General features: G+C 29.3%; 1 protein-coding gene across 1 annotated transcript; it reads right to left on the minus strand.

Annotated features, from left to right (window-relative positions):
* Positions 1 to 904, minus strand: LOC107024537 (dirigent protein 22-like). The gene has a single exon (XM_015225528.2). It carries the CDS (start codon positions 719 to 721, stop codon positions 158 to 160), a length of 564 nt encoding a protein of 187 aa, XP_015081014.1. The 5' UTR covers positions 722 to 904; the 3' UTR covers positions 1 to 157.
* Positions 905 to 14,570: the final 13,666 nt, after the last annotated feature.

The raw sequence follows: 14,570 nt of genomic DNA on the forward strand, positions 1-14,570 counted from the left end.
TTTCTCTTTAAAAAAGAAATAAAGTAAACCTTCATTTTTCTACTTGTGGTCCATGCCAAAATTCAAATATGCCAAATAAAACTGTTTCTTTTCAACAATATTCCATGAAAACAGAGGCACGCCAAACGAAAAAGACAAAAAAGTACAATCACTAAAATCAATAATGGAAGACATAGACATTGTATTCCACAACAGCATCACCAGTTTTCAAATCAAAATTATGAGTCTTCGCCTGAACGTAACCGCGAGCAAATCGGAAAAGTCCACTTCCCCCAACAATAGGCATTTCCCGTACAATCGACGCCACCGAATTCCGTCCCAAAATACTTAAGCTACTCCCATTATACTTTCCTTCAATAAAAACAAAGTTGAGTACCATCAATAAACCAATATCATTTATCGAAGCTTGTGCATAAATCCCTTGTGCTCTTCCAACAATTTTTGAATTTGATTCTGGTCCAACTGTTAAAGGATCGTCAATCATTGCCGTTAAACCAAATCCGGTGGCTGACCGGTTGGTCACGGCGGCTTCCGCTATCCTCACGGCGGTTGGGGTTTTTCCACTGACTATATCATGGAAGTAGAAGTGAAGGTGGCTAAGTTTCTCTCTTTTTAGACCCATTGCTTTCTTCGATAATTTTCTGGAAAATTCATGACAGTTTCCATTGGTAAGGACGGAAAGGAGAACGATGAGGAATAAATGTGAACAAAGTTTGAACATGATGATTTTTGTGCAACTTCACAATTCAAGATTACAACTCTCTAGTAGCTAACATATACAGTACTACGGGTGGGGTGTTCGGTTCGACTCTTTTCTACGAATAAGAATAAAGTGAAGTTAAAATTAAAGTATACAACATTTTAAAATCAGATAATGATGTCTTCGACATTTTTTGTTCTTAAATTGTTAGAAAAGGTTCTTCGTCATACTTTTTTTGATATATTTATTTTTACAATCCAACTTTATATACATATTTATTTTTGTACAGTTAATTATTATGTCACCATTTTTATTAGTGACGCCTACATGATTCCATGTGTATATGTTTTTATTATAGATTTTCATAGCTAATATATATAGTAGTACGAGTGGGGTGTTCGATTCGACTTTTTCTACTTTGATTGAATGATTTTACAATGCAAATAACATTAAAATGAAATTAAAATTAAAGTGTAGAACACTTAAAATTAAATAATAATATTGAATTAATCCACTTTTGGCATGATATTTTTTAAACTTGATATTGTTAAACGGAAAAGGGTTAGAAATACCCCCTATGCTATATGAAAAGATTCAACGGAAAAGGGCCTAAAATACCCTTAAAGTATTGAAAATGGTACAAAATTACCCTCCATCCACCTATTGGCTCCAAAATACCCTTCTCAGCCACCTATTGGGTCCAAAATACCCTTGTCATCCACCTTTTGGTTCAAATTGGCCACTTATTTAACGGATTTATATTTAAACTATTTAAATATTTTTTTAAAATATGTGGTGCTCAACTATTTGTTATAATTTAACTTATAAGTATAATTTATAAATCAATCCATTACCCACCCATTACTAATTAAATTCTTCTTAATAAATACGTCACATTATTAATGCAAGCTACTACCAATTGAGTGTTTTTAAAAATTATAGAAGTAAATTATCATACATTCAAGTGGCTAAATAAAAATCACCGATAAACTTAAAAGTCTGAATATGTTCATCTTAGTTATTCTTACGTCTCAATTATGTGATGTTACTTAATAGGTAACTTTTTTTCAAAATAATATATTAAAGGTTTTAAAACAAATCATAAATATTTATAAAATTATATATTTAAAAAAAGTGCATACGGGATGTATTACTTGTTTACCTTTAATCATAAATTTCTAATCAATTTTGAAAGAAAGTGTCCTCCTAAATAAGCGGCTCAACCTAAATTTAATTGGGGTTTCGATTCGGACTCGAATAATTTTGGATGTCATTTTCAAGAATCTGTAATTTCATCGTGTTTTAGTAGTGTTTATGACGATTTTGATATTATAGTTGGATTATTAATTGAGTGAGGTTTGGTTAGTAATGAGTGGGTAGTGGGTTGGTTTATAAATTATATTAATAAAATAAAATTATAATCAATAGTTGAATGTCAAGATTTTAAAAAAATATTTAAAGAGTTTAATTTTAAAATAATTAAAAAAGTGATCAATTTTAAATCCAAAGGTGGATGACAAGGGTATTTTGGAGTCAATAGGTGGATGAAAAGGACATTTTGGAGCCAATAGGTGGATGGAGGGTAATTTTGTACCATTTTCAATATTTCAAGGGTATTTTAGGCCCTTTTCCGAAGATTCAAAAATACTCCTCGTCCACCTATTGGGTTAAAAATACCCCTCAATCCATCTATTTGGTCTACTTCTGCCCTTAAAACTAACAACCTTTTAAAAATATATATATTATTATTATCACTTATTAGGTGTCAATTTTTTAGCAGATAAATTAAATTCCAACCCGTTTAATTTTTGTACCCACCCATTTTAGTGTCCATGAACCAAACTCATTTAGAAGACCCATTAAAAAAAATTATTGATTGATTTTTTCTCCCTTTAACCCAAAGTCTCTTTCTTCTTTCCTCTTTTCTTATTCAAAAATTTCAAAACCATTTTCAATCAAATGATATAATTTTCAGTACAATACTTCTTATTTCGTATGAATCTGACAAGTTCCTTTGTTAAAATTGTTTATCAATTTTGTATTGTAAGAGTTGATTGCACTTAGAGAGATTCAATTTGTTTTTTTTAAAAAAAAAAATTGCAAACTAAATATAATTCCAAGTAACATATTCTTCCCATCTGCCACAAACAACAACACACACAAAATTATATTGCACTGAAAATTGTTATATTCGACTGAAGAAAGTCTTGAATTTTTTTTTAATAAGAACAAAGAAAAATGTAATGAATCTTCTAATTGACTTTGGGTCATGGACACTAAAATGGGCGGGTAGGAAAAAATTTAATAGGTTGGAATCTGATTTTCCAATAAGAAAATGACACTTAATAAGTGATAATAATAATACATACATATTTAAGAGATTGTTAGTTTAAGGGTAGAAATAGATCAAATAGGTGGATTTACGGGTATTTTTAATCCAATAGGTGGATGAGGGTATTTTTGAACCTTTTCAAATAGTCTAAGGGTATTTTTGACCCTTTTTCCTTGTTAAAATTATGATTTATGACAATTAGAGTTCGTTTGGTAGGGAGTATTAGGAGAAATAGTTCAAGTATTATGTGTGGTATTATTTAGTATTATGTTAGTAGGAATTTTGGGGTCGTTCGATACAAAAATTAATAATGCAAGGATTAGTAATGCTGGGATTATTAATGCAGGGATCAATAGTGCAAGATTAGTAATGCAAGAATTATTTTTACCAAGTGTTTGGTGCATTGTTTCCCATATTATCTTGTGTTTGCATTAAAACTTTATAAAAAAAAATTGTTTTCAATTATACCCTTGAATTATTATGCAATTGGGATAAGGTAACTAATTGTCAGACAATATTTTATTTTATGGTCTTCTAGTTACGAGCTATGAAAAGAACAATTTTCTTGTTATGTTTGGCTTTTTTTTTTTACTTAAACTATTTGAGGATAAATAATTGTCATCTTAGTAAATTGATCACCTACAAATGTCAATTTTCAATTTAAAATAAAAAAAATTATCAACATTTAAAACTGAAAAGACGGTAAACAATAGTAAAATTGAATAAACCATCAACATTTACGCATAAAAATGCAAGTTGTAATTTTAATATGTATTCAATTTTATAAATTGTTCAAAATACAAATAATTATAAAACCACCCACACACACACACACGCACGCACGCGCACACGCACACACGCGCACACGTACGCATGCACACACAAACACAAAAAAAAAATTAAAAATATCAAACATAAAATCAAGAAAATAATTAAAATGTTTTGAGGGATATTTTTGTCTTTAGTAGACTTATCCCATAGTATTATATCGCATGTATTACTAATACCTCCAAATGGAAGGTATTAATAATACATCATAGAATACCATACATAATACATGGACTATTTGTTTTAATGCACCCTACATGATATCAAAGAGTGTATAACTAATACCTTCCACTTGGTGGTATTAGTTATAATACCATGGGACTAATCTAGATAAAGACAAAAATAACCCCTCAAATTCTTTTAATCATTTTGTTTATTTTCTTGATTTTGTATTTTATATTTATACTAATAAATTTATTTAAATAAATAATCTTACAAATTTTTATTATTTAGATATGATTTTTTGTTTCTAAAATATGAGTTATTTAATCTATTTATTATTAATATAAAATATTATAATCTGACTAATATGCTAATGTTGATGTATGAATTTAAGAAAAAATCATAAGTTAAATATTGTCTATAAACGGAAGTCTATTAAACATTACATAAGTAGTCTAAAACAAGAGCATACACATCTAGGGTATAAAATAGTTTAATTTATTTTGTTATATTTATTTTTTATTTATTTTATTATTTTATGATAAAGAGTTTTTTCTTTTATTTATTGATACAAAACAAAGTTCAATAAATTTTCTCTGTAAATTATTATAGTTGTGTGACCTTTTGAGATATTAACTCCAATTTATTTAAGATGACAATTATTTACTCTCAAATAATCTAAGTGAGAAAATAGTGAATATGACAATAAAATTTTTATTCTCCTAGCTAGTTAATAATGTTGTAAAAAATAATGTTGTCCGTCAATTATCTACCTTGATTCAATTACATGAAATACAAAATCACATAATAACTCAAGGGTATAACATAATTGGAAATAATTTATTTGGTAGAGTACACACACAAAACTAAGTAAGAAACATGAACCAAACACTTGATAAAAACAATCTCTGCAGTACCAATTCTTACATTATTGATCTTTGTACCAAACAACCTATTATTGTTTTGATAGTTCATAATATTTATTTGTCAAAAATTAAATAGAGATGAGTATATTAATACAAACTCATATCTAAAGCCAAATAAATATTTATTTTTTTTGAAAAATAAATTAAAATGATTAAGGTCTCATTTGTTTGCACTTAATGGAGGTCTGAATCTTAATCATTCAGATTCAGCTCATTAAGTACGTTTGATTTTTAGCTCTGAATTTAAATCATTCAGAATCAACCCATGAAGTTCATTTGTTTTATTTTAAAAAACTCTCCATGGGTCTGAAGAGGTTTGAACGAATCAAATCTATAAGAGAATCTTAATAACATTCAGACTCACTTAATAAGTTATCAAATAATAAATCATTACTTCTCTGCTTTGGGCTAAATATTTCTTTCTCTCTTTTCTCAATCAAACACCATTTTTTCGCTCTTCAACTGGTAAGTTTTCATAAATCCGTTCAAGTACTTTTTTTATATTAATAATTTTCTTGTATTGATGTGTGTCAAGAACAACTGTTCAATAATATTTTTGGTGTATTGTTTTTTGTCAAGATTTTTGAATGAAAAAATAGTACTCCAAATCATTATTATTAAAAAATTATTTTTTTTTATCAAAAGTGATATATTTTGTTGAAATGAAAATTTTATTATTAATATAATGTTCAATTTCACTTGCACATATTGAAAACAAACAAAATTAATTATTTAGTGTTCACATCTAGAGACCACATTTTAATATTCAGATGTGTATTTAGATCAAAACACTCAAATCTTAATGCAAATCTTAATATTCAGATGTGTATTCAGAACCAAACCTCTTAATCTTGATGAAAATAAATGAGGCCTAAGTTTGTAATTAATTATATTGTGCCTATATACTACTCAAATTTACATGCGAAACACCTGGTCAGAATATATGAAAAAGGGGGAATTTTGAAAAATGCACATTCCAACACACACTTCGCAATTAATTTCATTACTGTGGGCTTTTGAGGAGCGGGAGAAATTGTTGGAATTCTATGAAGGGGTCTCGGGAGCCAGAATACATGTCAATTTCATACGACCGGGTGGAGTATCACAAGATCTGTCTCTTGGCTTATGTATAGATATTGATTCATTCACACAACAATTTGCTTCTCGTATCAACAAATTTGAAGAGATGCCAACCGGCAACCCTGGAAACAATGATTAGGCTCACATAGTCATGTTTTCATCTAAATTCAACCTTTTAAAAAAAAAAACTATTTATACACACGTATACATTGTTATATATGTATACACTTGTATAAACAATGTATATATCTTGTATAAAATGTGTAACAATGTATGGAAGTTTACAAAACATCACTTGCTGCCGGGGTGAACTTCTTTTTGGAGGATTTTCAATTGCAATTCTTGTTCAAAATCCGTCCAAATCTCTACTAAATGATTTCAAATTTCTTTACATCCCCCTTAGACAATTTCAACAAGCTTAAACAATACTAAAATTTCTCATAAAATCAAGTTTGAAATTAAAACTCACTTCTTCAAGCTTGTTCAAGAATGGTGAGCTACTGCATGATTTTATCACAAAAAACAAATCAAGTTTACTAGCAAAGTAACAATGATGAAACAGTTGGGTTGAAGAAGAAAATATGAGAAATGACCTGTCTTTCAAATTCTATACAATATGGGCCAATTTGGGTAAGAGTGGAAAAACATGGCCCATTTAGGCAATAAGCTTGAGCTGGGTTGTTGAGACTCGAGAGTGTAAAATCTTCAACTAAAAGAACACTTTTTAAAAATTAATGAGGTATACTTTACTACTATAATTAAAGGAAATTATTTTATTAATTTTTTTCTTTAGCTAAACATATTATAAAAATTAAAATTTGATAAGAGTTGGGTGAATAGGGCTATAACACATTATTTAGTTTATCTCAACGTATATAATTACTGACTTGTTCATTTATTAATTGCCTCAAAAATTAAAATTTAATTTAATCCACACATATGACAACATCCATACCTTTTAAATTTATGATTGTTACTTTCAATTTGCATATATATAATATATATGCTTTTGTAATTGTCCTTGTCACATTGTGTCACATCTCCAACTGATTTTTTCTTTCTTCCCATAAGAAATCATTCTTGGATTATCAATGCTCTCCTCCACTCTTTCTGGATAGAGATTAAAGACAAGACATTTATATTTATGTATATGTATACATGTCATGTTGTGTCAATATTGCAATTATCAATTCAGTAATATGAGTTGTTTAGTTTGGAACAAGTTATATCAATTAGAGGTGAATCCGTATTTTTATGTGGAATTGTATGTATATTTGTTAATTCGAAAAAAAATCATGTATATTTATGTATATCTATATTAAGAAATTGAGCATAATTAATAGTGCCCCTATAGAAAACATGAAATAGTGTTTGTATTGCTGGTACAAGCTAATTGATCCGCCACATGACCAGAGTTGTCATATTGATCCAACCAAAATTTTTAAATCTTGAATTCGTCTCTGATATCGAAAAATAATTACCACTGTTTTTATCCACAAACTCTTTAATATTTATACCAGACAGTTCATTTTCTAGTTATTGATATTGATTGATCACACTATCTATTAAAATTTTATTTATTATACTATAAACAGTGCAATTGGTAGGAAAATATATATAGTTCACTTGCTAAAGTCATTGAGCTACCTAATCTGGTTGACTACATAAAAAGAATTGAGACATTTTATTTTAACTTTAACATATTTCTCTAGCCATATGGATGGACTCAAAATTGATTTTCCTTAATTTGAGATTTGAAAGAAGGTTGTGTGGTTTCTCCAAGGAATGCTCTCTCCGGAGAGGCGTGTGTGTACTGTGTGAAGAAGTTAAAATTACCTTTGATATTTTTGGTCCATTCTTGTTTCATGAGCTAGCTTTTAATTCATCTCTTAATTATTTTTCAAATAAATTTATTTTCTTCACTTTATGGAAAATATTTTATCTATGTAAGTAAGAAAATTGTATGTGACCACAATCGAGACCCAACTCTTGATCCTGACCCGAGACTCAAGTAATTCTGAACCTGGCCCAAGCTTCGAAATTAGACTCCCGATTTGACCAAAGATTTAAATCTTTAACCCCGAAACTCAATACCGACTTTGACTAAGGACCCAACTCCCCACCTAGGACTCGAACTCCTAACTAGGGACCCAAATCTGAAACCCGACCCTCGACGCGCGCTGGCTGCAACTCAAGACTAACTATGACTTCGATTCGAGACCCAATTCTTAACCTGATCCAAGAGTCGGTGTCACGACTCAGATCATTGTGAGTGACAAGTAAAGTAAGATACCTACTGAAAGAACCAACTACCAAACTGTAATTGATCAAACATACCATTCATTATAATTAAGTCCTGATATAAATCGTAGAAAAACAATTTAAGAAACAACTAAAGAATTATGTCCCCATAAACTCAATCAACAATCAAAACATTTTTGCGGAAATAAAAATCCCTAAGAATTGAAAGTCATCATACAGAACTCTAAATAATCAAGATCGTGATGCAACCTCTAAAACTTAGAAACATAATTTAATAGTCTAATATCATCGCTCGAAAAGATGGACAAAAAGTAGTAGATGAACATATGACAGCTTGGAAGAGTAGTTCACCCTCAGTTTGATGTTAAGTGTCCCTTTACTGTGGTCTTGTATTAACATTTAGAAAATTTCATGTACTCAACAAGAAAATAACATGTACAGTATAAGCACACAATCACAATGTATTGATAGGATCACACGATCAGTCCACATCATAAAAGTAAACATAAGACCACAACATAATAACACAATCAGCTATCCTCAACAAGTATGAAACAACAATACTCTCAATCTATATCCTGAATTACATACACATGAAACATATCTAACATGAGCACATACAAGTCATACTTTAGTCCAACTCACTTTTCAAGTAATACGAACTATTCAAGTATTTAATATAGATATATCACATTAAATAACAAGTAAATCTGGTTCACTTATGGAACCAGAAATGTACATATCTGGTTCTCTCAAGGAACGCACACACAAATTGTTAGTGTACCAGCGCGGTACCCAATCAATCAGAGTTAGTATTCATACTAGGCATGGTATCCGATCCAATCATTAATATTTTTGGATCGAGATGGTACCCAAGTCAACCAACAATCACAAATTACTATACACAATTACAATTAACAATAACACTTGAAATTACAAGTAAAACAAACAAGTTCATTGTATGATGATTATCACCATGATGTTATTTCATATGCTTCCTTTGCTTTTCCAAGGCCTAATCCATCGGTGACCTCCTGAAGTTGGCTTTATATTTCACTTAGACACCTCAACTGGGCGATGTTCATTTTAGACACCTCATGTAGGGTTTCGTTGTGTCATTTTGACACCTTTTTTTTAATATCAGCAAAAATATATAATATGTGTGTTACAGTCGTGAATGACTTCTAAAGTGATGAATTAAAAAGATAACATTTGTCATCAATGTTAAAAGTAATTTTAAATTATTAATTTTGAGAAAAAATAAAAAACAGACCAATGAATGAATAACACATCATATTTTCCCTAAATAATTACAAAATAAAAACAAAACCCGACCCTGATCGTCTTCTCCAAAGCCCCTCCCCCCACCCACCAAGTTGCTCTTCTAGGGGACAGTTGTGTGACAATACTACAGAGAAAGCGATGATTTCGTGTAATATGCTATGGTCTCAACGCCCTTATGAGGTAGTGATGAGTTTCACGCACTCTAAGTCCGGCCTGTGCACGATAAGGAACACCCACTAAATCCAAAATCTCCCTTTTGATAGTCTTCTCCAAATACCCCTCCCCCCATTCTATTTTTCTCCTCCAAATACCCTGCCCCTATTTTGTGCATCATTTCATTACCCCCTAAAAAAACCCAAATATCCCCTCCCAATTCTTGTCTTCTTCAAACGTCCCTATCCTTTTCGCAGAAAAAAAAGAAGATTTGAAAATGAATTTTAATAAAAAATTCGATCTCCATTGAAGGATTTTAAAACTTGAGAAAATTGTAGGATGTGGTGGTTTGAAAAATGAAGGAGAAATAGAAAAATAATATAAAAATGGCTAAATTAAGTCTTTCATGCCCTATTATTGAATATATCACATTCATTTTGACATGTCAGCAAAAAGTGTCAAAATGACCCAATGTGACTCTACATTAGGTGTCTAAAGTGAACATCATCTAGTTGCAATGTCTAAGTGAAATCTGATGCCAACTTTAGAGGGCTACCGATAGATTTGACCTTTTCCCAACTTGCATTACATAAGAGTTACTAATAACTAGTAGGCATGCATATATACCGAAATTGAAAAACATATAACCATTACCTACCTCAAATCAAGCCCTTTCAAAACTTGGAAGGACCCGAGTTTTCTTCTTTTGAAGTGCATTGGCATGTCTTTGGTCTAAAGCAAATAATACATACAAGAATCAATCAAAATTGACCTAATTATACCCGAATTATAGTCAAATCCTAACCCCAGACCAGTTAATGATCATTCTATTCAAAATGGGGATTTTTCCACCATTAATGCAAGTCAAAGACCTCCCTCAAAAGTAATATCCTGTAGGGAAAATTGTATATAATGGCAAATTAATAAATCAAATTAAATGCTATAAGCATACTTTGATTTAATTGTGCATTGTAGCAAACTGTCTATCAATCACCTCTCTCCTTCAAACTCTAGCTCGTCACTCTCCCTCTCTCGCTCCCTCCCTCTTGCTTTTATACAAACTCAAATGTATAAAATGTGTTTATGTTTGTATAAAGCGAGAAAAAATTGTATATATACATATATTTTCGTTCCCCTGTCTTCCCTCTCCCAACCTCGTTCGTCACTCTCTCAGATCTCGTTTGCCACCCTCGCCTCTATCGCTTATACAAACAGAAACGAAATGTATTAAATTGCGTTTTTTTTAATATAAAGTGAGAGAAAAGTGTATATACACATGCAAATACATATATCTTCATCCTATACACTTATAATTATACAATACAAATATTCCCCTACCCAATTTTTTTTTGTCTTTCTCTCTTTCTCGTTTTATACATACACAAATTATACAAATATAAATTTTGTGTTTGCTATAAGTGAAAGTTGTTCTATCTTATATTTTAAAGCTTAAAAATCAAATTACAAGATTCGAGAGTAATGAGCTTACCTTTACCGACTAATTCCGTGGAAAATCAAGTAGAAATTGCTCTGAGTCGGTCCTCTCAAATCCAAGAAAAATAATGCATGAAATAGAAGGTTTTGTGACTTTTTTTAATTAAAAAATCTCGACTTACCTAGCTATAGTGATCACGCTTTAGCGGCTATTAGCCCACTATAGCGCCTGCACACTTCCACTACAGTAGTTTGATGCCCCCTATTTCAGATTATTATACGAACTTTGGAAACTCAAAAATTTCTGAAAATCTCATTTTTCACAATATACCTTCTTCCCTTGACGTTCCAAACTATCTTCCTCACGCCAAATTTGATTTCGAAAAATTTATTCACCCGAATTTTATTCCATAATCAGGTATTATATGTCTTACCTAGGTGATCTAACTCCTAATATACGTACTGAAATTCTACATTATATTCAAGATATAAGATAATATACCAATTACTACATTACTTATACAAGTTTATCTAATATCTATATAGAAAACAAAAATGACGAAACTTTTATTGGGGATTCTTTTCTCTTATAAGTCAAACCAAACTATCTCCCTATTAATTATGGCGTAAGAGTAATACAGCAAAGAGTATAGTCTTAAAATAGATGATGAATCAGTTATGGGCATCTCAATATATGTTTCAATTGATATTTTTGGTTCTTCCATTAATTATTATTATAATGCAGCATTTCTATTTTGTGGTCACAAGTTAGCTAATTAGTTATGTTTCTCCATTAAAGTCTCTAGTTTGGACAACCTACTCTCACTTTTCTACATTTATTGGTGATGTTGGTTTTGGTAACATACTTCTCAAACAATTTAACTAAACCTCCAATATTATTATATTCTGTTAAATTAGGTCTTAAACCTAATTCACAGTGGGCAATTTTGATTTTGGGGGCCCCAACATCGGGTGACACGGACTCTGCTCTGATACCATGTTGAATTAGGTCTTAGGCCTAACTCATACCTCAAAAGTTAGCTCAAAGAGAGGAGGATTGCCCAAGCCTTATACAGAATTCGCCCATCTCACTAATCACTGATGTGGACTTTTGTTATTTTTTAACATATTCTCATCAAAACAGCTAAGGTTATAGTAGTAAAACATTACAAATTTTAAAAGAAGTATACTAAAATATGTTTACTCCAATTGGTCCAAATATGAGAGAATAAATATAAAATATTAAGAAAAGAATATTACTGTAAACAAGATTCTTCAATTCTAAAAGAGCTAATATGTTAGATGTGTATGGTTTTGCTTTAATTATTGAAACAAAAGGATTAGTTTACCCAAGTAAAAAATATAATTATGATAAATACTTTCTCCTTCCTTTGAGAGGAAAAGGAACAAATCCTAATACGTTTTATATTACACATCTCTAAAGAAATTTTAAATATGTTGGATTTTATTATACATCTATTTTAATCTTATTTATATCTAAGTCATAGTTGATACTTAATATTTAATCAATTTATGTGTTATTTTTACTATTCGATAAAATAAACACCAAAAAATAAATTATTTTTTAATTTTTTTAAATTAAATAAATATTATTAAATAACAATCTTTAATATAGTGATCAATTACTATTAGCTATACTCCTTGAATGGGAGCTGCGTCATTAATTTTTCTTGTGTGAAGTGTCCCAAAGACCAGTAGGGTGGGCACCAAATTAGTACTCCATTTGCCTTAAAATAAATGTGTAAGTTAATAAAAATATCGTTTACCGTTTTAAAATATTAAAAGAAAACTGGTATAGTTATATTCTTACGCTTCATCTATTTAATAATATTTAATTTTTAAAAGATATTTATTAAATAAGATATTTAATAAATTACATATCATAATTACTAAATTTTTTTAATTGATATTATTTTTGAAAGATGACATTTATTTTAAAACGAAAAAAATAGTTCATACTCCTTTCATTCACTTTTATTTGTTCAGAAATAAATTTTTATTTTTATTTGATTTTTTTAATTCATACAAAAAATATAATTTATTTTCTATTTTGTCCTCGATATTAATTATTTATTCGTCAACTTATTTCAAAATTTTAAAATATGTCATTTAATACAATATTTTATATTATTATTTCTTAAAAAAATATAAAAAATTGAGAGGGAATAAATTTAAAGAAGTTGGCTTAATTATGTTTTTTTGCCTTTGAAAACCCTGAATATTAATGATTGCATTTGGGGAGGTGTGCATAATGTACAAATACAACAGATATTCTAGAGAGGTGTGCATGCCATATGGAATTTAAATTCAGGGGATTTTATTAATGTTACACGTACACTCTCTATTTTAGAATAGTTATCATGTTTTATATTTTTTAAATTAATTTGATCAATTCTTTGAGTAATCTAGACTTAATTTAAAATTTAGATATTTAAGAATTATATAATAAACATTATTAATTATGTTTTCTTTTCATATTAATATGGTCAAAAGTATTAATCAAAATTCATTTAATTTGTTGATTATAAAAAAAACGTGGCAAGTATTTCTGAACGGATGGAATAATACTCCCTTCGTCCATCATATTATCAAAGTAAATTTATTATGTGTATATATATATATACATCATTAATGGAAAGGATAAAACATAGAAATTCTTTTTTGAAATTTAATTTTAGATAGTAGACAAGTAAAAGTAAACAAAGAGAGTATTTCATCTCTCTCTATTTACTTGTCAAATGTTTTTTGTTTAACGCCTTTTTTGTTTGTTATTTTTGACAAATCAAGATTGGACAATTTTTTTTCCCTCTTATATCCTCAATTTACTAACTTTGAGTTAATGTCTTTGAAAAATGTAGTGAGTAAATATATTTGAGGTCCTACAATTAATAGTAAAATATGTTATTTTTGTTATAAATCCATTGAACTAAGTGGATGATTCATTTATTCATGAACTTATCTTTATCATGGATGAATATGTATTCCCAAGATTTATTTTTATCTTGGAGATGTATGTTCTCAAGGTGACATGAACCTTTATGGGATAATAATGTATATAATTTGACATTCATCAAAGTGGCTTTTGAGGTGATTTCTCTACTTATAAATAGAGGTATCATTCTTAATGTATCTTAAATAAGAGAAATTTTTTCTCCTTTATCTACTTCTTTTGTCTTCTTTTCTTTATACTTATATTATTATGAACTTGATGTAAACTATAAGTAAACTGAAATAAAGATTAGTTGGCATGACTGGTTGACCATTCTGGTTTAAATGTGATGCAAATGTCATTGAGAATTCATGTAGATTATATAATGAATAAATAAAAGATTCTTCAAGAATTCTCTTGTGTTGCTTGTTCTTTGCATAAATGATCATTCTACCAGCT

Source organism: Solanum pennellii, chromosome 7, assembly GCF_001406875.1.
Source record: "Solanum pennellii chromosome 7, SPENNV200".
NCBI classification, from domain to species: Eukaryota; Viridiplantae; Streptophyta; class Magnoliopsida; order Solanales; family Solanaceae; genus Solanum; species Solanum pennellii.

What these genes read in the sequence shown, in the direction of transcription:
- LOC107024537 (XM_015225528.2), bottom strand. Translation starts at nt 721, where the DNA reads ATGTTCAAACTTTGTTCACATTTATTCCTCATCGTTCTCCTTTCCGTC.